This window comes from Camarhynchus parvulus, chromosome 20 (assembly GCF_901933205.1).
Source record: "Camarhynchus parvulus chromosome 20, STF_HiC, whole genome shotgun sequence".
NCBI lineage: Eukaryota > Metazoa > Chordata > Aves > Passeriformes > Thraupidae > Camarhynchus > Camarhynchus parvulus.
The window spans coordinates 5146537-5171225 of NC_044590.1; the positions used below are offsets into that span (position 1 = coordinate 5146537).

General features: G+C 45.5%; 1 protein-coding gene across 1 annotated transcript in view; it reads left to right on the forward strand.

Moving 5' to 3' along the window:
• The window catches only part of NTSR1 (neurotensin receptor 1), a 56479-nt gene that overhangs the window by 19409 nt on the left and 12381 nt on the right, over positions 1-24689 (forward strand). Inside the window, exon 2 of the mRNA XM_030963338.1 lies at positions 17214-17415. Within this exon, the coding sequence (XP_030819198.1) occupies positions 17214-17415 (202 nt within the window). The remainder of the gene's footprint in view (positions 1-17213; positions 17416-24689) is intronic.

The window sequence follows — 24689 nt, forward strand, 5'->3', positions numbered from 1 at the left end:
GGAATGGATGGTTTTGCTTAATGAATCACTTAATATCTTTGTCCATAAAATGATGCATAAATTCATCATAGCTCCACCGTTTCAGCACTGTGCATGCTACTCTCTCTCCATGAAAATTCATTGCAGTACCTGAATGCTGAGTGCTAATGAGAATTCTCTGCACTTAAAGGGTTGAAATTAAAATACTGCAATTACCAAAGTATCTTCCATTAGATGGAATTATTTATGAGAACTTGTCACTTAAAGACTCTCAGATTTTACTGAATTAAAAATCAAGAAGTTTCAGGCCATTGTCATGTCTTTCTTTCTACCAGAGAGACACAGGATCATCTCTTCCACATTGCCATGAGTTATCTGGGAGAACAAAGTCCAGGTTTTCTTATGAGTCTCCTCTAAACATTGTGGAGTCTCTGTGAACAATTCAGAGCTGAATTGCTTCATTTCACCAGTTTTGATGCTCATCCTTCTCATGTCTGGTCCTTCATGGAAAGTGAGTCTGGAAGGGCTTTGCTGTGCTGGACTAAATTTAGTCCTAGGCACTGACCAGAGGGAACATCACCCCACCAAATAATAACGTTTTTTAGGGTTTTTTTGGCAGAAACAGACCTGAAATCGGCATCCCTGATCTCCTATGGTCCATCTCACATTTTCAAAGCTTGGAGTTTCTGAGGCTACACTCAGATCCCAACTGAATGGGGCTTTACTGCAAAAATTGCTTTTCAAATGGAAGAGGTAAATAATATCAGAAGCGAGCCTGTCATCCATTGTGAACTGTTATTTTGTAGGTAGAGAAGACATCTTTTATTAAAATACTGAACTGAAATGAAAAGCAAACAAAGACAAAGTAAAGATGTGGGTGAGTTCCTGGGAAAGCAGGTCCTTCTTTGATCTCAGGTAGGAGCAGACACCTCAGTTATGTATCAGAAAATCAATCTCTCAGTGTAACTGTGGTGCAAAGGTGCCCACAGAAGAAAAGCCAAGGACACTCCTGGCAGCAGCAGAGGTACATTTGAGGTACATGTTTACTGTCCCTGGGGTGGAGGTGAGCTGGGGTATCCAACAGCCATAAAAGCAGTGTCAAAGTCCATCTTGTGTTAGTTAAAGCACTGGCTCTGCTCAGAAGTAGATGTTTATGAGTAAAATAAATTCCTTGGTTCAAGGGCAGAAAGGGTCACAGTGTATCTCAAAATTTTTATTAGCCTTTTGCAAATAGAAATTATTTTAAGAAATGGGTAGTAATAGTGCTGCTTCTCTGCCCCTGTCTTATTGTTGAAAGAAGAAAAAAGACTAGAGAAACTAATTAGGTTTGAAGTGTACCTGATATTAAAAAAAAATAAAAATTGCAGAAGCCATCAGTCACTGAAAAGAGGAGAATGTTTCATTATGGAGCCAATTTGCCCTTTTTGTGACTGATGTGTGCAGGTGTTTGCCTGCTCTGTGCCTCAGAGTTGGGCTCTGAGAGGATTCCCAGAGCCCTCTGCTCAACATCTGAGCTGATCCTGTCCCTCTTCCCATCCCACACTGACCCATGTTTTCACAATATGCTGGAGAAAAAATGGAGCAACTTTAGAGCATTTTGAGACAGAAATCAGCCACCAGAGAGACCCACACTGACAAGGGCAGGGGCTGGAGCATCTCAGCTCTGCTTCTCACCTGGGTTTCTGCTCAGGGAAGGGGAAGGGAATGTGGCACATCATCCCTGAGAGCTGCCAGCCCCCAGCACAGCCTTCTCTGTCACTGAAATTGTGTCAGAGCCTGCATGGATATGGGGGCTGCAGGACAGCAGCAAGAGGACACCTTGCTGTCCCTGCCAGAGGGGACAGGGACCCTGCCATGGCCTGGAGCCTGCTGCCTTCACCTGGGGTAGCTGAGGCCACCGTGCTGAAGTTGGCACTCTGTCACCTGGGCAGGGAAGGGACAGTGAGCTCCTTTTTTGGAGCACCAAAAAGGCTCTTTCCCCCACGCCTGGCATCCTTTCAGCAGGCAAAGCTGGGCTTTGTCTTCCCTGTGGCCACGCTCAGGGTGAGTGCATCATTGTCACTGCTAGAAGTGAAGGGAGGGACTATTTGCAAGCTAAGAAGGATTTATTGCTCAGATAAACATCAATCTCAGAGGCTGTGAGATTTTAGAGGAGCAGGCATTTGGCCATAGCTCAAGAGTAGTGACAAGTTCTTTGTTACAAGGCAATACAGAACTTTCTAACCCAATAGAGTTGCCACAGGGTTTATTTTGCTTTTCTAACCGATCACCTTTACTTAATTCTACTGCAGTGCAGATACTTTTATCTAAGGGACTTCTAACTCACAGGCACACAGATGCTTCTCTTAAAACTTCTAAACTCTCAGTTTATTCCATACAACCACACCCTTACATTATAAACCCTTCACCATCTTATCAGGAAAGTCTCTCACTTAAGGCATATTCTCACATACAACTATAATAAAATTTTATGATTTTTTTTTACTTAATATTTTACATCAATCCAAGCCTCTCCTAAGGCTGCAGATCAAACCCTGCAGTGTCTGTGGAAGTTTCTGTTTTCCTGATTCCCACAGGAGCAGAACTGCTGTGTTTGTGTGGCTGTGAAAGCCCAAAATGCTCTGCCTGCCCTCCCTGTGCAGGGCTGGACATGGCACAGACCAAAACAGCAGCAGCAGCCCCCCCTGAGAGCAGCTTTTTGCAGGAGATGGAAGGGAAAGGATCAAAGGATGGTTTTGCTGTCAATTTTTGTTCGGCAGCATCAAACAGAAGCGCGGCTGTGTCGGCTCATGTTGGGTAGCAGAGCCAGATGCTCCAGAGAAAATCTGCTTCATTTCATTCCTTCAGCTCACTCTGGAGCTGGTTTTTAGTAGTGAATTAAAAATATTAAAAAAAAAAAATTCAAGGCTAAATAGTCGATTCTTGGCTATGAATATTTATGGCAGTATTGGACTTGCAAATCCAAGGTAATTTAAATGTCAAAACTGGTGTAAAGTCTCTCCTTTGGAGGGTAAGTCAGAAAATTAAACTTGATTACAAGCCATAATATTTGGAAATTAGCATCTTAGGGTATCAGTGATAAACACTTCTGTACATCCCCTTTTTAAGTGATACATTTTTAAAATATGAGAATTAATTTTAATAAAAAAATGATCCCTTAATTAACAGTGAGGTGATTAACAGGGAAACCCTGGTTGCATTCATGACACTGTGATTACTTCATCTTGCTAAATCACTTCCTCTTTTGCAAGGAATCTGCCTCCACAACTCTTTGGACAGGAATGGCTCCTACCTGAGACAGCCTTGTGTCTGGGCAGCCTGCCTCAGGGATAAAAGCAGCAATTTTTGTGCTGAAATTTTTGTGCTTCGAAAAGGAAATTATTTTGGTTAATGCATAGCACAGGCCAGTGTAAGTAAGTGCCAGCAACAGCAGCTGCAACATCTCTGTGAGCAGAGGGGGATGTGACCAGCAGCCATGCTCAGAGCCTTGGACAGCACCATGCAGAGGTTCTGCTCCTGATTCCTGCACTGCACAAATCAGGACATTGGAAGCTGATACCTGCTCCAGGCCAACATTCTCAGCCATTCCTCCATGGAGCTCGGTGGTTTTGAGAAAGGTAAAGCTGAAAAACAACCCACCTGTTAAGAGCCTGTGAATTGTGCTGCAGGAGTTGGAGCTGCCGTGGGGAACTGGTTGGAGATTCTTCTAAACCTGCGATCAGAATCCTGATTTGAGGAATAGCAATTCATACCTTTGCTCCATACAGAGTCCAAGCAATTATACCCAGCACTTAGGGTTCCCTTATGTATTAGATTTTTTAGCAAACTTCAAATGCTGGCTACAGCCAGGTGGGTACCTCTACCTTTTGGGGTAAGGTCCAGAGAAATTTATAACAGCAAAGAAGCCACTCCACAGGCAAAACATCTTTCTCATGCCAGTCATTAGCTGGCTGGATTATGCTTTAGAGCAAAGCAGGTTACATAAAGTCTGTGCTCAGTAATGACTCCTCAGCAGAAACAAATCTGACATTTGGCCTATTAGCCTCATTTGCAGTCTGCTCCCATAGCATTTGGTCTCACATGTTCATTTTGTACTTTAATTTGGAAAAAAGAAAATCAATTTTGAGAAATGGGAAAGCATTCAGGGCTTGCCTGTGCTGTGGTTTGCAGGGGAGAGCCGTGACCTCCTCGATCTGTTTTGCCTTGGGTTCATTTTCTGAGAGACCATGAGGATTTGGGGTTATGGGGTCTTCCAGCTGCCCAGCCAGGCTTTGGACCCACAGCTCATTAGGACCTGACCTGTTCAATGCAGTGGCTTTTAATTGGCCAACAGAGACTCTGCCACCAGGGACAGATGGCTCATACCTGCTTTCCTCCCTACCTGTGCTAGATTTAGGATTTCTCCCCCTGCATGTCACTTGATCCTTCCATACTGTCCCCAGTATGGGGGTTTGAGCATTTCCCTGCTGATTTATCTTCATGGCAGGGCAGCAGCCTGAAACCAGGAGATGCTCTGAGCTCCTTGGAGATGCCAGGTCTCTCTGCAGCCCCTTGTTTGTCTCGTCTCCCTGGCAAAATGGCTTTTCTCCAAAAACCTGCCCCCCACACACACCTCCTCAGGATGACACCTGTAATTCTACTGTAAGAGCAGCAGAGTGCATAGTATTACTGTAAAAATATTAAATAGGCCCTTTCAAGTAACTTGAAAGCCTGTGCATGAATAATCACCCTGGTGTCTCCTCAGGAGCTCATGGTTTTCCATGCAGTAATGTTCCCAGACCCCAGGTGATGTCTCCACAGCAGCCCTGAGTGCCCATTGCAGCGCAGGTGGATCCATGTGGAGGGTGGTACTGGCTGTGGAGATGTCCAGGATGACTTGTGTCCACTGGGGACCCTCTCAGAGCAGCTGTTTTCCCTGAAAACCCCAAAACTGCAGTGCCAAGATACCCAAACCATTGCTCACCCTTGCACCCCTCTGTGGCTGCAGTTCCCAGCTGGTTCAACCCTTGTGTCCATCTTGCAGAGAAAATGACCTGTCCCAAAGCTTCAGGCATGGAAATTGCTCACTCAGAGGGAAATGGACAATTTCATCCAGTTCTTAAGCCTCCTCTGAAAAAAAAAGGGCTCTGAATGTCTCTGGCTATGAAGCTTTTATTTGCATTCCTTTCCACATTTCTCTGAGCCATTTGTATTTCATCCTTACAACGCAGAAGACAAAAAAGGGAAAAAAGAGTGATAGACACATTGACTGATAGTGAATGGGCTTTTTTTCCACCCTCTGGATTTATTCCTTTTCCTCCTCCAGCTCCTGACATCTTCAGTTCTCCAGCTCTCTTTTTCTGTAAATATCCTTAACAATGAATGGACTCGGGAAATGTTCTCAGGGACACACAGTTCCATGGAGAAACCAACAGCCACACTCAGATCGCACAGGCTGGGCTAAGAAAGCACCTAAAAATTATGATGATTATTAAAGCTGCTTCCCAGAGGCTGTTTCATCTCCTGAGGATGCTGGGGATGCTGGGCACAGCAGCAGGACCAAGCAGCAGCCACCAAATTCAGCAGGAGCCCTGGGAAGCCAGAGGGACCCAGTTTCCTTCTGACCTCCCTGCCTTGCTCCAGGAAAACTCCCTGGGTTTGTCCATAATGTTCACAAATTTTCTGCTGGTCTGTTTTTTCCTTTACAGCCATGGCAAGTACCCTGCAGGAAAAGGAGCTCATTTCAGCAGCTCCCCGAGCCAGCAGGAGCAGCCCTGGGAAACAATATAATGACAAGGCTGTTGATTTAAGTGGCATGAGCAGAGCAGGAGCACCAACACACTCCCAGGAGCACCAGGGGACCAGGGTGCTCCCATTTCACATTGTATTCCTATTTTTTCCCTCACTGGCATTCATCTTAAAAACTGGGGGTTGCAGTGGAATTAATGGGTGACGCAGAGCTAATGTGTGATGAAGACAAATCTGGTTTTGTGTGCAGTTTATGTCTTGCCCACAGCAAGAGTGAAAAAAACCCAAAAGGATTTGGCCATTATAAAGGAGGTGCTCCATGAAATACAAATGTGCTTTCTGACTTCCAAAATAGAAAAAATGCAGGGAAGTGACTGAAATTGTATCAGGCTAAGTAAGATCACAAAGAACCCGAGCCCTCCATGAATAGTGCCTTGATGATAAATCAGCAAAAGAAGTCTATAAACAATTGTGCTCTGTGATTTGCCTTGCTCACCCCGCTCAAGTGCAACAAAGAGAGAGAATTTTTTGTCTTCCTCAAGACTCTGCCTAGTCAATACTTTTCCTTGGTAGCTGATCCAATCACCCTGATTATGGGATGCTCTGAGGAGCAGGAATCAGGAGGGATGAGCTCTGCCTGACCTCCCCTCTTGGCTGTGTTTGCCAGGCAGAACTGCTTGAAGGAGAACTGGAGATTTTTCCAGCCTGCTGGGGAGAGGGACAGACAGGTACAGCCTGCTGGGAAGGGCTGCCACGGAAATAGGGACGTCAGGAGGGTCCCACAGCATTTCCTGAGAGAAAGCTCAAACCTCGCTCTGCTCAACGTCACCACTGTCCCCAAGTCTTTGTGTCAGCCAGGAGAGGGGCTGGGGCTGCCCAAGCTCTACTTCAGGCTGCAATTAATTGGTGTAAACTGGGAAAAAATAAAAAATGGGAAAGAAAAGGAAAAAAACAAAAGGAAAAAATAAACCCAAAACAACCAAGGAAATAAAAATCCACATTGCCACCGCTTAATAAAGCAGCCTGGGAGGAACTGTAGCATTTTCTCTGTAAAGTGAGGTATGTTCCAAACTTCAGCTTTTAAGTTCAGACCCCCAGAGAGATTGTTAGATTTTAATTGCTACCTTAATCAACATTTATTAGTGCTAACCAAAGCTCCTCATGGATTTAAAATTCAACCCAATTGTCAACTACTAATTACTTTAAGCAGACAAGCTGTTATTTTACCAGCTGTATTAATGAGACTTTACAGCACATGTGAAATATTACAAAAAGCTTCAGAAAATTGATCCCAAAATGTAATTCAACAGATAAATTTTTTTTGTCACGACATTACTTGTCTCTCAGGCACTATAGCATCTCTTACCCTCCTCTACCTCCACCTCACCTGGCAGAAATGCAAAACCAGAATTGGGTCTGAAGTATTTTTCAATAGGAGAATGATTTTTTTCTTTCCATTTGTTTGGGTTTTTGTTTAACCTAACTTTCCTTTGAATGGTTCTGAATTAGGTCTAATATGTTTTTCAATAGGAGAATGATTTGTTCTTTCCATTTCCTTGGGTTTTTTGTTTAAATTAACTTCCCTTTGGATCCTCCTGCAGTGTGCACCTCATGCATCAGGCTGAAGGCTGGTTTATAACAAAGTCTTTACCTTAAATCTTCAGCACCATCTTGGGGAATGGAGCTGATTTATTAATTACCCTGTGCTCTAATGAGTTTCTGCTCTCCTGTCAGCCAGCTGCTGGTTGCACCCTCATTTTTTCCCCACAAAGGGCAGGACAGAGGGACACGAGTGGCAGAGGGGAGCCCAGCACCTGAGTGCTCCACGCTCATTTATTTACACACTCATTCCAAGTAGATTACACACTCATTGCAAGTGTAAAACTGGAGAAACCTGGAGTCTGACAGCCCCACGTGAGCCAAACAGACCCACACGTTTATCTGTCATGATCCACCTACCAGGAGAGTGTGGGAAGGAAGGAAGAAAGAAAGCAAGCACCATTTGATTCAACTGTTTGCTGCTCTTCACAGGCAGAAATCTTTGCTTGTTATGCTCCTGTGCTCGTGTCTCTGGCTTTGTTCCCCTGCTAGAGCAGACTGTTCAGCTGGAATCCTGAAACAGCCACTGCAAGTGACTTCATACCCATGTGGGAAAAAGGCATCCATTTTGATGATGAGGGATGAAATGACTCAGTATTGCCAGAACAAGAGAAGCTGGGGGATAATTGACTGCCACCAGGGGTTGAATATTTTTCTTGATGCTGTCTTTGAGTAAATATCCAAGCATAACAGTCTCATTCATGACAGCAGCCATCCCAAGCATGAACCAAAGAATGGAATAGCAGGCACAGGTTAGACAGCAAGGATCTGGATGCTGGCTCACAAAACCAGCTGCTGTGAGTTATTTACGTGGTGACAGTGCCCTCAGACACACCTGCAGCCTGTGCTGTCCTTAAGGCTCTGGTGGCTGCCCCTCCTGCAGCATCCCAGGCTGCAGAGGCCACACAGGAGTGTCAGATGTGCTGAGCACTTGCAGTTGTGGTGAGGAACACGGGAAAGATGTGATTTCCTGGGGTTTGAGAAGGAAATCATCAGCCATACTCAACACCAGCACCAGCCTGCTCCACAGGGAGCACCATGCAGACACTTTGGATGAAAGTCCACCCCGTGAGCCCCCACAACTTGCGCAACCCAGCAGCAAAGAAGAACCAAAAGAGGATAAGCAGAAAATAACTGCAAAATCTGGATTAGGATTACTCAGCTGTTAGGAGCATTAGGCACTGTATGAACATTTATTAAATTCTTTAGAGGGCTGACAAGCAGCAGAGCTGGAGAAACCCAAATACCTTGTGAAAGGCAATGGGCAATATCCCTTTGGCAAAAACAGGCAGGAACCAAAATACCAGCAGATAGTGAGAACTGAAATCCAACTGCGCTGGTAAATTATTTAAAGTGTATTTCCAGTCTGTCATTTGAAGTTGAAGGATTATTTCCCCTTCAGTAGAACATAGCTGCTGGGCAGGGTGAGGGGGAAATGGTACCAAAGACCTGTGTGTTCAAAGGGAAAAGCATGAACATTATTCACTGAGTTTTTGTTCAACCAAAAATATTGCCCTAAATAGTGCAATGGATCTGAGCAGCCAGGCTGAGGCCAGCAAACTGACAGCATATGAATTGACTTTGTTCCTGTTTGCAAGCAAAATTGGCTAAATTGAATTAATTTACCTTGTAGCTCACTGTACCAGTCACAGGAAAGGGAGAAGGAAGGAGCTGGACTTGGTGATCCTTGTGGGTCCCTTCCAGCTCAGAATTTTCTGTGATTTCCTGAGGGAGGAGGTGGGGAGGATTTGAAGCTTTGGGTTAATGATGATGGGATGGAGGATCCTCACTGCTGCTCTGTCACTTCTTCTGTCCTCCTTCACCAGGTATAGGAAAGCAGCAGCTGTCCCACACCAAACCCCGTCCTTTTTATATTCCACATGTCCCTCTTAAATCAGTAGCAGGAAGCCCTAAATTAACTGAAGTGAGATGGAAAAGGCCCCAAATTCATCATCTTCATCAAGCTCAATCCTAGAGAGAGCTTGGGTTATTTGGTTTTTGGGTTTCTTTGGCATTGGGCTTTTTTAATTACTCCTCCATTTTTCTAAATAAGCATTTTTCCTTCAGTTTTATTAAGAGAAAAAGCTGAGTATCCATGATATACAAGGCATTTCCAGTGCACAGTGGTAAACATTAGAACCTTCCAATTTGTCTATTCCCCAGTCCATTGTTTGCAGGATTTCCTGAATTTCAGTTTTTCTTTCTCTTTGGAAGGTGGAATCAGCAGAGCCATTCAAGTTTGAGTTTGATGGGCAAAGACCAGGAAAGGAGGAATTTTTCTCTTAAAAACAGTTATAATGGAGTAGGTTCTCCGGCATTTAAGGAGGTAATGAAAAGCTCTGAGATCCCCAGGGAGTTCAATATTTATGTATTACCCTTGTGTACAATTAGGAATAATAAGATTTAGATGAAACAGTTATGGATGAATCACACTTTTGCTGTTACTTACAATAAATAAATAAATCTGAAAATAGTTCAGGTCACAGCATTGTAACCATGCACAGAAATGAGGTTAAATGGTCCTTCAGGTATGCAGTCATGCTCAGGAATGCCACCATTATTCAGTGCTCTGCCATCTTTCCCAACCCATCATGAGCAAGAGGCCCATTTAAGTTGTTCTGCATCAGATGTTATTTTTTATGTACAAATGTTTTCTCCAAGGAGGGAAGTTTATGAATGGGAATGTTTTTGCCATGGATATGATGGATGTTTTTTTGTCAGTACGCAATTTATTTCCATCTGTTCTGTATCTGATTAACTCCTGCAGAGTATGTGATTAACTCAACTTCTCAACATCATTAGCTGCTCTGCATTCCCATTATAGTTCATCAGTGTGGGACCACACACAGGCTCCAAAATGGTACACGTTGGTTATTCTTAAAACCTTAATCCACACTGCCTGGTTATTCTCTGTGATGGCCACAGATCCAGGGAGAGAAGCCAGGAAAACATCACTACTGTGGAGCACACACAAAATGCTAATGAAAACAGAGTTTAAGCAGATCCTCTTTCTGATCTCAGTGCTTGAGCTAAATTAAGCCATTTGGAAGAGTTCAGGGCTGGTGTTATCCAGCTGGAGACAGCTCTGGAGGCATCCAGGCAGCACAGAGAGAGGAGAGGACCACTGCCCTGTGCATGGCCACGTCCTCCTGCTCAGCAGCAGGTTGGTGGTGCTAGCAAAATTAATCCACAAACACCAGAGGTTTATGTCCAAAAAGGAGACAGAGGAGTCCTTTCTGGCTTTATTTGAATAAAGGGAGAGGCCATGGGGCATTCCCCTGGGATGTCAGATTTTTGGAGGACACAGCCTCCCTTTTCATCCCAATTTCCCAGCCACATTTCCCTTCTCTCTTTCCCCATTGGCTGAGGTACCTGAGAGGTTCAGACTTCCCAATACACCTGATACCAAAGATTTCCCTCTAATGTATAACCCTCCCTTTTAATTTTTAATTCTTATGGAATTTAGGGGTTTTTCTTCCCCATTGTTTCTTTCATCTCTCAATGTCTAACTTCGTTTATCAGCAAACCTAAAGTTTATTTGTAAAAGCAAATATCTTTTCCCATTCATCAATCAGTGGAATCCTTCCCTTTGTTTCTTTTATTTTCCAGAGCTAGTTTCATCTACCAGCAGACCCACAGCTTGTTTGGAAAGACAAATCCTCTATTCCTCTCATAGGTACTTGCACCTTGTAGATCTCCAAGCACGGCACAGACTGCAGTCTGCCACCCCAAGCCTTGTAGTAATAAGGATTTTCTTCTGGTATAAATATCTACCAATACAAAATTGGTATAAATATCTACCAATACAAAACCTGAACCTCCTCCACAGCCTCGAGCAGCCAGAGCTCGAGAACAAGCCTTGTGCATTATCCTCTGGGCTGTCTTTGCAGGGGTTTTCCCTCAGTGAGTAGAGCAGTAAGTGGATGTGTCAGGAGCAGATGCTCCTTGCTGTGCAATTAAAGAGCTCCAGCCTCAGGGACACCCAATGGCTGCAGGGCAGCAGCAGCACAGGGACAGGAACCAGTCCAGGGACCCAAGAGCATCCAGAAGTTCCATCTGACCATTTATCTTCAGATTTATCTGCTCTCTTTCTCACCTCAGCACCAGTAGCTGCAGTCTGCTGTTCCCAGACCACATCCAAAGCAGAGACAAGGCTGGGGCTCCTGCAGAGGTCTGAAATACAGAGTGTTGGCCAATTCCAGCTCCCGTGGCTGATGTCAGCTGAGATCAACAAAACCTGCTGAGTTATTTAATCAGCAATGGACTGGCCAGGATGAGCCTGTGTTCCAGCTTTTCTTGGGGATTTTTCCCCCCTGCATGAAAAACTCTGGATGTCCTGCTCGTGTCTGTGCTCATGCTCACACTCTCATCACTGCCCCAGCCCCTGAGCTTCAGCTGCTTGTCACTGCCATCCACCCCCTGTGTCCTGGCTTCAGGCTCTGCCTCTTAACCCAGAGCTGATCATACATTTTGACATCAATACCTGTGACTGGGAGCCACATTTTACATCGCTGTAACCTTTCTTTGAAATGTCTGAGCTTGATATTCAGCGAGTTTGAAAAGGTCTCCCTGAGGCACAGGGAAGGTCTCTCTGAGCTCCTGCAGCTCCAGGGGGTGAACAGGGCAGCTCTTTGGGGTGAGATAGAGCAATTCACCCAGCCACACTCTGTTACCTTGGATAATGTGTGTGCAATGTGTACTCACCTCTAGCTGGGTAGAAGAGGCACAGGGTGTATCAGGATGTAACAAACAGAGGCTTTTGTGGCCAATTCTCAATACTTGAAAGAGAAAAATAATAGCTGGGTTTTGGTATCTTTTCTTTGATTATTCATTAAGCTAATGATGGGATATTACATCCTGGATCTACACAGATATTTGCATCCTGTCCCTTTTTGTGAGGAAAGGGCAGGGTTATTTCACAGGGCTGAGCTCGGTGGGGTTTGTGTCACTCTGGTGCTGTGAGGGGATACAGGATTCCACCATCCCCACCAGAAGTGTCTGCACAGGGCACAGAGTGCCCCCCAGCCAGGTCAGCAGGCATCCTCTGTCCGAGGGTGACAGCTGTGTCACCCCTGCCACGCTGCCAAGGCTCTGGAGACAGAGCTGCCCAAAATGAAGCGTGACAGGCAAACCTGCCCCAGATAAACCTGGCAGCCTGCAAAGGTCAGGCTCCTGCTCAAATGCACTGGTAGAGCTCCAGATACACACACAGGCTTTGGCCCTCGGCCAAATATTCCTATTTACCCAGCATTTGTGCTCCCACACCAGGATGCCCTGAACCAAGGTAAGGACCAGAGCCAAGACATTGCAGTACTGCTCCCCTCAAAAAATTCCAGAGGAGATGAATTCCCTTGCTAGGCTGCAGTTGTCCAGCTTCCACGCTTTTCCCTGTGCCAGGTACTGGCTCCAAAAGCAGGGTTGTTTTCTTCTATCACCCACAAACACTAACCTCTCCTGCCCTGCTGTAGCTAAGGAATGGCATTTACCTGACAATCCTGAGACACTTGGCATGGAAAGCTGGAGAGCCAATGTAAAGGTGGGGTTAATTAGATGGTTATTTATTTACTGTGGAGGAAAAAAAACCTGTGGATAGTTTTTTTCATCAGACACATCCTGGGAACATCAAACACGAGTGCCATTGCCAAATGCTCCCTTTGGCATCCCAACACAATGTACCTTCCCCTGCCCTGCTTTGTCTTGCACAGATTGCTGTATCCTGGAATGCAGTACTGTGCTTATTAACAGCTGAAATTATCCACTGGCTGGTTAAAAAAATGCTAATTCTGGCTACTGAGTGAGATAACCAGTAATTTTGTAAAGTACATTTAGTCAAATAAGATTTTTTGGCAGCCAAATGTTGTTGTAGCAGAATGTGCTTCCCTGATTGACATATGCTAACAATACTGCCTCCACAGTCAGGGGGAGGATAATTTACTTTCCATTTCCATTGGAAATGAGGTGAACCAGAATGTGGTAGATTGTTGAAATGCGGCTCTGTGGTTTAACAGATCTGCTCAAAACCACAAATCAAATGATGTGCTGTATCCTCATTCCTCTCCCTCGTCACTTCCAGGAAACCAGCAAGGACAAATCTCCTCCTGAGTCAGTTTTCAGCTCCTTTGGGGTTTCTCACCCATTTCCCCAGGAGTCTCTGCACTGAGAATCCTCCCCAGCAGAAAGCAGGGAGGCTGCAGCCATCTCACAGCATTCCCCAGGTGTGCCCAGGGAAATGAGCTATGACAGAAACTTAGTGGGTACAAATGAGGTTTTCCCAGCTCCTCGTCATCCACACTTCCCTCCATTTCAATTGTCCTTCCCACAGCCCTGAAAAGAAAGGCAGAAAAATCTCTTTGGGTGCCCCAGCTCACTGCTGGAAGGGGCTGTGTCCCTGGAGAGGCTGAGCTGACAGAGACCAAGGATTGGCTCTGCTCTCGCCTCACTTATCAGGCTACAAGGGAACATCTCTGATCTCTGACACAAAATCCCTGTCATAACCCAGGGTTAAAATCATCCCTCAATCTCAGCTGCCCCCTTGCCCACGCCAGGGGCCTTGCTGCTGCTGGCAGAGCACCCCAGCTGCTGCTCCATGGGATGCACCACACTGTGACCAGCATTTCATGCTCCACTGGCTTTGGGGGATTTTATTTACTTGTCAGGAAAAAAGGCATGAGGGAAAACACAAGACCTGTGTTCAGAAATCTTTTACGTTCTCAGTACCGGAACATTTCCTTTTTTCTCATCAAAACTCTTTCAATTAAAACGTTGTGAGTAGTTCGGATTCTGGGCTGTTTTTATCAGAAATACTTACAGTGACGAATTTGCCACTGTATCTCCAGAAGAGTCTCTAGCCTAATGTGTTTACTTTTAACCAGTTCTCCAAGGCTTCACTCATTTTTTCTGTGCCTGTCCAAAATCTTGTGCTGATAGACCATAGGAACAGTCAGCTGCAGGTGGCTCAGGGGATGGAGTTTTGCTGGGAGCAAAGGCGACCCATAAACAGGTGTAATACTCATAAATTTTACCCTCCTTGCCTTCAGATGTATCTAACAAAAAAAGTTTCATCTTGTACTAAGGATCCAAACCCCATCTTTTTCCAAAGTGGCCACTGATGTTGGAGACACTGTAAAAAATCCCATTAATCACCTCCAAAAGTCTTCCTGCTCCTGAACTTTCGAGTATGCAGTCCTGGGATCCCAGACCAGCTCCTCTTGAGCAAGTGGGAAATTTTCCACTGACTTTGAGAAGTTGTTGGAGGCACCAGCTCCAGCAGTGTGCAAAGTCACACTGAAAATGAAGTGTTGCTGCACTGATGTGCACAGGGTGCTGGGCTCCCAGCAAGCAGCTTAACAGAAAAACAGGGAATTTAAATGGTTTTCTTAGGAAAATTGGCTTTTCTAGCCCTTATGTACTTTGGGACTTTGTGTTTGCAAATAATTCATAATTCTTTCAACAAATTAAAACATTCTGCTACTGGGGAAAATATTGATTTTTTAATTTTTTTTTTAACATATGAGAGTTTTGCTACAAATCAAGGCAGAGAAAAAAATCTTTAAATACAGCCTTTGATGGAAACTATGCAATATTCCCACTTTTATCATAACAGTTCCTAAAAGGGAAAGTCAATGCTATTCTAGCCAATTTCATAAGCTCTTTAAAAGACTTCACAATGCAACTATGGAATGAATGAAGGCTTTTAAGACAGGTTGGAAAAGACTTTTAGAGTTCTGCAAAATTATATCAAGCAAGTGTAATTTACAGCTAGGGCAAAATTTTAGAATGAAAACCAATAAATCCTGAATCTCAGGTGACAGAGCGAAACATTTCCAGAGTTAAGTGGTGCATTTTGCTGATGTGCAGACATTGTTCAGTGGTGGGGAAGAGGAAGGGCATTCTGCAGCTAAAGCCACAGAAATTGGAGTGAGGAGCTACAGGGTTCATGTCTGACCTGGTAAATCTGAGCAATCATTTCCCCCCTGTGTGCTCCAGCTCAGCCTGGCTGCAGTGCAAGGGTTAAATAATTGGTCTTTACTGCTTAATGATCTGTCTTATCCTGTGGAGGCAGCTCCTAAAGATAACTCTTCTTTATATACAGGAGGCTGTGAGATCTTTTAGAAGCATAAAAATCTGCTTTATACTTAATAAAAGAGGCCATTAGCAGCTTGTAGTGGTGGGGTGTATCTAGGAATTCACTCAGCCCGCAGAGGAGCTCTGTTGTTATTACCAGCATAAACGGGAGAGGATGTTCTCACCATGTGGGAAGAGACAAAACCCAGCTGGTGCTTTTGCTTAACACATTTTGCTCCAGAGCACAAAGTTGTACAGACACTTGATCCATCCAAAGAAAAGCTGGGCAACAACCACAGAGCCTGTCTTCACCAAGAGAGGAGTTTCTGCTTCAGATCTATGGACAAAGGAAGTGAAGTGCTTCTGATGTGCCTCTGCTGCCCTGTGCTTATGTGCTGCTCATTATTTTACGGATGCCCTGCAGCATCTTGGGGAGGTGGTTGCGTGATTCCCATTCACCTCCAGCATTTCTGAATCCCCCCAGAGCGCAAAGCCCACAAATCTGCACCAGACACAGGGTGTACAGAGAACCCTGTTGGGTGATTCCCATTCACCTCCAGCATTTCTGAATCTCCCCAGAGCGCAGAGCCCACAAATCTGCACCAGACAAAGGGTGCACAGAGAACCCTGTCCACCGTGGTGATGGTCCAGCAGGGTGGGTGGGTAGAGAGGGGATATCTCCATCCCAGCAGATGGAGCACCTGTCTCTAGATGAGTTTTTGCAATCTACAGAGGGACCTGGCGTTGGCTCGGAGTGCAGGGGTGTTCAGTGTCCTAAATCACTGAGGTGAAAGATAAGTCCCTGTCTGGGAAAGAAGTCAGCCTGCCTTGGAGCTCTCCCACTGAGCAAATTCCCTCTTGAGTTTCAGAGTTTCATCTTTTTGTCATTTTATCACTTCTAATACAATTGCTTCCACAGCGATTTGCAGCACGGTTCAATTCTTGTCAATATTTTGAAATTCTAAAAACTTGAAGGGCTTTTCATTTGTTCCACACTCAGCTGAGTGATGTGCTGAGTCTCCTCCTGTGCCATCCAGCAGAGAGGATGAGCTCTTGGGCTCAGCAGAGCAGCTCCCCATCCCACCGTGGCAGATGTGCAGGCAAACCCTACCTGTGCCTCTGTTTCCCTGGGCTGCCCTTTGCCAAGCTCAGTTCCACTGGAGTTTTTAAACAGCCCAAAAGCCTTGCATTTGACATGAACTGTGACTTCCACTTGATTCAATCACTGCTTAATTTGATCCTCCATTTAATTTTATCAAAACTGTAGTAATCAAATAATTTGTACTAAAAACATTACAATTTCCACTTGTTTATTCTGATCAATTTTAATCCTTTAAGGCACAAGGTTTATTTAACGTAGTTATGAGGTAACAAAACACTGTCATTAAATCCACAAGGAAAGGACACAAGGAAAAAAAACATAGTTAAAAAGATCCCAAGGAGGGCTCATAATGCAGGAAAAAGACAATAACACACTGTTATTTAGAAGTCACGCTATGCATGATGAGAGCTAAGCAGCATCCTGCTGGTTGTGAGATGAAAAGATCAATGGCATGTTTCAGACAAGACATTTCTGGCAATGAACTGCACTGAAAAGGGGAAAATACATGAATGATCTGAATAGATTAGATATGAATGATTTTGCCTTTTTTGGGTGTTGACCAAATGAACCTGCGTTAGCAGTGTTTGAGTTCTCCCTCTGTACAACAAACCTCCAAAACCAGCTGAGTAAGAGGAGGGAAAGCTTTCCACTGCAGGCTGTTCCTCTGCTGCTTTGAGAAATAAAACCCAACCTCCTGCTCCGCTGCTCCTCTCCCTGATTGTGCCCCATCCCTCCCCCGCAGGTCAACACCTTCATCTCCTTCGTGTTCCCCATGGTCGTCATCTCGGTGCTCAACACCATCATCGCCAACCAGCTGCTGGTGATGTTCAGGCAGGCGGCCCAGGAGAACCAGGTGTGCACCATTGGTGGGCAGCAGACCATGCTCAGCATGTCCATGGAGCCCAGCAGAGTGCAAGCCCTGAAGCACGGCGTGAGGGTCCTGCGTGAGTATCGCCTTCCCTCGGGGAATAAAGGAATGGGACTGGAAGAGGAACAGGTGGGAATTGGAAAACACTTTTGCCCAAAACGCCCTCTCTTTGTGTCTTTTCTTGTTGGTGTTAGGAAAATTAATCTACAAACACCAGAGGTTTATGTCCAAAAAGGAGACAGAGGAGTCCTTTTACTTTGCTCAAATAAAGGGAGAGGCGATGGGGCATTCCCCTGGGATCTCTCAGATTTTTTGAGGATGCAGCCTCCCTTTTTATCCCAATTTCCCTCTCTCTTTCCCCATTGGCTGAGGTACTTGAGAGGTTCAGACTTCCCAAAATGCCTGATACCAGAGATTCCCCTCTAATGTATAACCCTCCCTTTTCATGTTTAATTCTTACTGAATTTAGGGGTTTTTCTTCTCCATTGTTTTCATCTTTCAATGTCTAATTTCATTTATCAGCAAACCTAAAGTTTATTTGTAAAAGCAAATATCTTTTTCCATTCATCAATCAGTGGAATCCTTCCCATTGTTTCTTTTATCTCCCAGAGCTAGTTTTATCTACCAGCGGACCCACAGCTGGTTTGTAAAGACAAATCTGCTATTCCTCTCATTGGTTTGCAAAGCTAAGGAGCAGACCTGCTCACTCTGGAAAAGCAAAACCAACCCAGCATTTTAATGATTTAGTTGACAGCAATTTAAGCCTTGTTTGTGTTGTTTCATTACTTCTCTTTTTCTGCATAGCTCTCGTTCAGACAGAGCTTGAATAAAAGATCCTGCACTCAGGAATTGAGCTGTACTGCAGAGTAGTGGATGTCTTGATTAAATAAACTGAGGAAAAGACCAAAGAATCTGGTAGCTTAACCTCAGAGAGGATAAGGCAAAAGCTGCCCAAAAATAGTACCCAAAATAGCTAACAAAGGGTGCCCATAGTGGTTTTAAACATGAGATGGGAGAATTTGTTAGCAGAAAGCTTTCTGATGTTCTGGTGTTTTTAGAAGGGTTTGGGTTGGCAGAGACCCCAAAGTTCACCTAGTCCCAAACCCTTGCCATGGGCAGAGACACCTTTCACTACCCCAGGTTGCTCCAAGTCCCATCCAGCCTGGCCTTGGACACTTCCAGGGATGGAGCATCTTGGTATTTGAAGTGCTTTGGCTCAGACCAGGTTTCCAATGAGAGAAATCCCTAGAGAAGGTACCAAGAGCCTCCATGACATTTTCCCAGTGTTTTTCACAAGGAATGCATCCCATGCAGCACTCCTTGCCTGTGCCATAGGTGAACCACTTGTGCATTCCCAACTGGGAAACACCTACTGAGAAAAAGGAAAGAAAAACCACAGGAGACATTAAATTCCCCACAATTATCTTGTTGGACTGTATTTGTTTACTGTCTGTGCACCCCAATGAACTGTTACCCAGGGGTGGGTGAGGAGGGAGCCTTGCTTCCCCATGGAGCCTACCAGGACCCTGCTCCTTGCTATCCCTTTGTTTTTTAACACTTCTGCCTGCTGCCACAAAGTGAGAAGCTGCCTTTTCTCACTCTACTACCCCCACCTCACACACCTCTCTCTCTCTCCTTTTAGTATTGGACCCTCTTTGATCATCAAGAAGAGAGAGCTCTTTATGAGTAATAGCAGAGAAACATAAATTTATAGCTTCCATTCCTCAGCACTGGAGGAAGTGCACCCCTCACATCTCCTCTTTTACGACAGGTGCGCTTTACGGCAGTTTTGTGACAGTCGTGCTTTACAACACCTTTTACGACAGTCGCAGCGCTTTACGGCAGTTTTACGACAGTCGCGGTTTCCGGTAAATTTTTTTGCGACAGTCGCACTTTACGGCAGTTTTACGACAGTATCGCTTTGCGGCAGCTTTACGACAGTCGTGCTTTACGGCAGTTTCACGACAGTCGCATTTTACTGCACCTTTTATGACAGTCGCGCTTTATCGCACCTTTTACGACAGTCGCGCTTTACGGCACTTTTGCGACGGGCGCGCTTTACGGCAGCCTTTTACGACAGTCGCGCTTTACGGCACCTTTTACGACAGTCGCGCTTTACGGCACTTTCTTGCGACAGTGTTGCTTTACGGCAGCTTTCACGACAGTGTTGCTTTATGGCAGCTTTTACGTCAGTCGCGCTTTACAGCACTTTTGCGACAGTCGCGCTTTACGGCAGTTTTTACGACAGTCGTGCTTTACGAGTTTTTCTTTACAGCATTTTACAACAGTTTCGCTTTGCATCACTTAAGGGCACTTTTTTAGCACTTTACGGTTTCTACTTTTTTAAATTTTTAATTAATTTTATTGGTTAATTTTTAATTTTTTTAAATTTAATTTTATTTTTAATTTTTTTATTTATATATTTTTTTTAAATTTGGTGCTGTGCAGACCAACTCTAGCCAGTGATTGTGATGCTGTTTGAGGGTCCCCAGGATGAGGGAAGATATGAGAATCTTGGATTCACCTTTCAGAAGGCTGATTTATTATTTTATGATATCTATTTTATTAAAAGAAAATGAGACATTAGAACTATACTACAAGAAAGAGCATGGAGACATCAGAAAGCTCGAAAGGAATGAATAATAAAAACCTGGGACTGCTCACAGCCTCAACACAGCTGGACCATGATTGCTCATCAAGTAGAAAGAATGCACAGGAGACCAATCCAAGATGCCCCTGTTGCTAAACCATCTCCAGCCCACACTCCACAGCCAGCAGATCGTTATTGGTTCAATTTCTGTTCTGAGGCTTCTCAGGAGAAAAATCCCAGCAAAAGGGTTTTTATCAAACACGTCAGGGCCAGGTGATGGTTCAGGCAGCATTGGCTGGCCAAGGTCACTGTGTCATCCCTGCCAGCCCGGGTGTCACAGCAAGGAGGAGCTCAGCCTGTGCTCACACAGCCCTGCCAAGGGACTGGCTGCCAAACCAGAGCTGTGCCATGCATGCCAGTGTCTGCATGGCAGAGAGAGGACATGAAAAGCCACTGAGGACAGACTGCCACCTCCTCCCTGAGCTCTGCCCTGCAGGCCTGGTCAAGGGCAGCCACTTTGGGAAGGCTGCATTTGCTGCCCATCAGCTCCTCCGTGTCTTACAGGAGTTTAAATGCCCCAGGTTTGGGTTGGTGCTGAGCAGAGGGCAGTGAGGAGAAAGGGAGAAGGCTGTGCTGCAGGGCAGCTGGATCCAGGCAGAGCCAGTTTGGGGAGCAGCCTTGTCTAACAGCATTTCATTTTCCAGTTCTACTACATTACATTTCATTTTGCACTTCTGCCTGCTGCCACAAAGTGAGAAGCTGCCTTTTCTCACTCTACTACCCCACCTCATACATCTCTCTCTCTCTCCCTCCTTTTAGTATTGTATCCTCTTTGATCATCAAGAAGAGAGAGCTCTTCATGAATAATAGCAGAGAAACCTAAATTTACATCTGGCATTCCTCAGCACTGGAGGAAGTGCACCCCTCGCCCACAGGTCCACATCTCCTCTAAGGAAAAACAACCCTTCACTTTCTGAACAATAAGCATAATTTTCTTTTTCATCTTCTTCTTCTTCCTCTTTTTTTCTTCTCCAGGCAAATTTTTGGGTTTGCTGTGTGCTGCAAAAGCTGAGAATATTTGGCAAAAGTGAGGGTTTTAGTCTGGAGCCTGAGGGGGTGCAAAAGTGGGTCAGATGTGGCACCAAGGGGCCCCAGTGTGCAGGGATGCCCAGATATTCCAGGCATCTCCTCAGGGCCACCCCAGCAGCAGGACTGAGCTCCCCTCCCTGCTGGGAAGGCAATGAAAGGGCAGCTGTTTGCTGCATTTCTATGCTGAGGAAGATCCAGCAAATAAAAAAATCCTCCCTCACTTTTGTCTGTGATTCACTCCACCATGCAGAAATGCTCTCTTTATCCAGAAAATGGGAGTGAAATCCTGTGCATTTCAGTTTTTCAGATGCAAGAAACTGATTTTTATTATTACTGGAAGTGCTTGATTCACACTTTTGTCACCTGTTCCTCATGAGTTACATTTTAATAAACCAGGTCTCTGAGCTGTCTGAAAAGTAGCAAAGAATACACAAGGATTCATATGATTTATCCTGGCATCCATGACAGCCAAAATCATGAACAGAGTCTGGGCTCATTTATGGAAGAGGGTGGGAAAAGAAAAATGACTTGTCCCCCCTTATAAAACTGCTGGCAGAGTATCAGAGCTTCATGGTGGTGAAAGTATTTTCCATTTTCAAAACTGAACTTTGGCCTGAGGTACAGAGAAGGAGGATTTAGGTCTAAGGGTGAAATGTTTCAGAACTTGTAAAAGCAGTGTACAGAAAACAATTTTTTGTGGTTCATGGTGTGCAGGGCTCTTGGATAAGATCAGAGCAGCAAGAAACTTCCTTGCTCCAAATGTACTGAGATTAAGTATTTGTTTACATTGAAATAAGAGCTAAAAGTGGCCAGGCTAACAGCCTCATTCAAAACATCCACAACAGTGTTTTCCTCCCTTTTGGTAGCATTTGTGTATTTTCTTGGCTCTGTCTGACTGTGGTCATGTACAAAATAATGAGGGTGATGAGGATCAAGGGATGTGTCAGGCCTGTTGCCTGGGAGCCAACTCATTAAGTCAGTAAGCAAGAGATTCCTGATTGTAATTCCCTCTCTGCTGTCAGAGCTCACCAGGTGTGAGGATTCAAATTCAGAGGGCTCCAGGCACTCACAGTTTCCCAGATTTTTATTGAAGACATCGGGGCAACCTGGTCTGTTGTTAAAAATACCTTCCACCAAGAGATTCCTCACTATGGGAATAAAATCCTAATATTACCAGGTGGAATGTGCCTGGGCTCTTCTGGGCCTTGCTGCTTGGCCAGAGGCAGCAGCTGTGGTCAGTGTCTTTCAGGTGGAGTGCTTCTGTCAGCTGCAACCTGTAAGGCTCATTGACAGAAGACACGGTTAACATAGGTTCACCTAAATCATAACAAAAGTTATTTTGTTTCTCTTTCAACAATGGGTTAGCAAACGTGGTCTTTGAAGCATCTGCTTCACTTACAGAAATATTAATATTACCCTGTGCTTGGTTTATTTTCCTTCCCTTATTCCCTTCGCCTGCTCTTTTTGTGTCTGCACACCTGGCAGGCCGGCACTCCCCATTCAGTTTTTTTGCTGTTGCTGACCCCCCAGGAGTGCTTGCAGTTCTCCTCCCCTGCCATTTCTAAATTCAACAAATTGCATTTTCAGGGGGCACTGGCTACTCCAGTGCCCAAGGTTATTGCAAAGCAGGCATGGCTTTGTGGGGTCAACCATTGCTGTTCTTCGCTGCTTCCCAGGGTACTGCTGTGCTGAGGGAATGGGCGCAGGGCTGGCAACGGCGACACGCTGAGGTGGTCTTGGCAGCAGCCTTGGTCTGGTGTCTTCAGCAACACTCATCAGAGGCACTTTCCTGTTGCAAACTAGAAGCATATCTTTTAGTGTAGGGGGAGGGGTCTAGAGGAAGGCTCAAAATTGCCGCTCAACACTGTTCATTTGCATTTGTAAATACCATTTTTTCTAAAACCTCTTCCCTTGCATTCTCTTTTTTAACTTGTATTTCAATGGCTCTAGTTAACCTTTCTACAAATTTCAGAAAAGGCTCGGATGGTAGCTGCTTGATCTTACTATAGGGCTCAAATGGGCCCTCAGGTTGAAGGGAAAAGAAGGCCTTTTCAGCTGCTTCTTTGACTTTCTCAAGTGTTTCTACAGGAATTGAGGTAGATTGGATTGAGGGTAAAGACCATTGGTCTTCACCGGAGAGATGCTCAATGGTAATTGGCATGCCATTGGTATCTTTTGCTGTGTTTGGATCAGCATGCAAGCCTGGGAGAGCATCTTTTAGCAGTTGTTTCCATGCTAATCCCCACAATTTGAATTCTGTAGAGGTCATGAGGCATGAGAAGAGCTGTTTTAAATCATGTGGGACTACTACAGTCCTGCTCAGCTCAGAATTTAAAAGGCCACGGAAGTATGGGTGCGTGGGCCATACTCCTCATGGGATTTGCAAATCTCTTTAATCAATTCTCATCCAAAAGTTTTCCAATTAGCAGCTGGGGCTGCTCCCCCTTGTGCTGCAGGCTGATACGTAACAGGAGCGAACGACAAAGTGGGACCCTGTATTGAGTCTGAGGTTCCCTGCCCTGTATCCTTTGAATCGGAAGCATGGGGATAACAAATACAGCAGTGGGGACATGCAGTGGGCGTGCCCCCACCGTGGGAACCCAGAGAGGGGGCGGGGCAAGGGGTGGGGATGCCATGGGAACAGGGGGCAGGGACACCTGATGACATCACATCAACAGACACCCCCTGGGAGGAGTAGAGGGGCGGAGCTGAGGGTACAGCAGGTAAGGGGTGGGGAGGCGAGGCAGCCAAAGCTCTTCCAGTGGGTGCTCAGCTGCCTTTTAGCTTTTCCGAGGTTCTGAGATCCGTTCTTGGGGCTCTGAGTCGATCAGCCGCACGTTGGGGGCTGGGGGAGGGGAAGGGGTAGGCGTGCCACCCACCAGGCAGGAAGGGGGGAAGGCTCAGGGGACAAATGACACTTGGCTAGGCCAATGACCCCCGGGCTGAGGGGCATCTCTTGAACTTCACCAATCACACGACGCCCTCGCTGGAATGTGAAGCTTGACGGACAGCAGCCAGCAAGGGGAAGGGAGAAGGTATTGGCACACCTGGGAATGGACTGGGATAGCTGAAAGAGGAAACTGCATCAGACTGCAACACCACACTCTCCTTCGCCCATCCAATTCCTTCCATTAAACCACCTCCAGGTTGTGTTGCTATTCCTTGGCTATGCTGGAGCCCTGGAATGCTGAGTCTCCCAAAGCTGTGAGATGCTTCACAGGAGTATGAGCATTTTCTGATTGCACAGCCTGATATGCCAGTCACTTGATAAAATTCTAAATAACCTTAAGTACTCACATGTATGCACACACCAGAGCAATCATAGAATCATGGAATGGTTTGGGTTGGAAGGGATCTTAAAGCTCATCTCATTCCACCCCTGCCATGGACAGGGACACCTTCCATTATCCCAGGTTGCTCCAAGCCCTGTCCAGCCTGGCCTTGGACACTTCCAGGGATCCAGGGGCAGCCACAGCTTCTCTGGGCACCCTGTACCAGGGCCTCCCCACCCTCACAGGGAAGAATTTCTTCTTAATATCCAGTCTAACCCTTCCTTCTTTCACTCTAAATCCACTCCCCCGTACTGTAACTCCAGGCCCTTGTCCCAAGTCCCTCTCCAGCCTGCTTGGAGCTCCTTTAGGCGCTGAACAACCCCAGGCTGAACAGCCCAA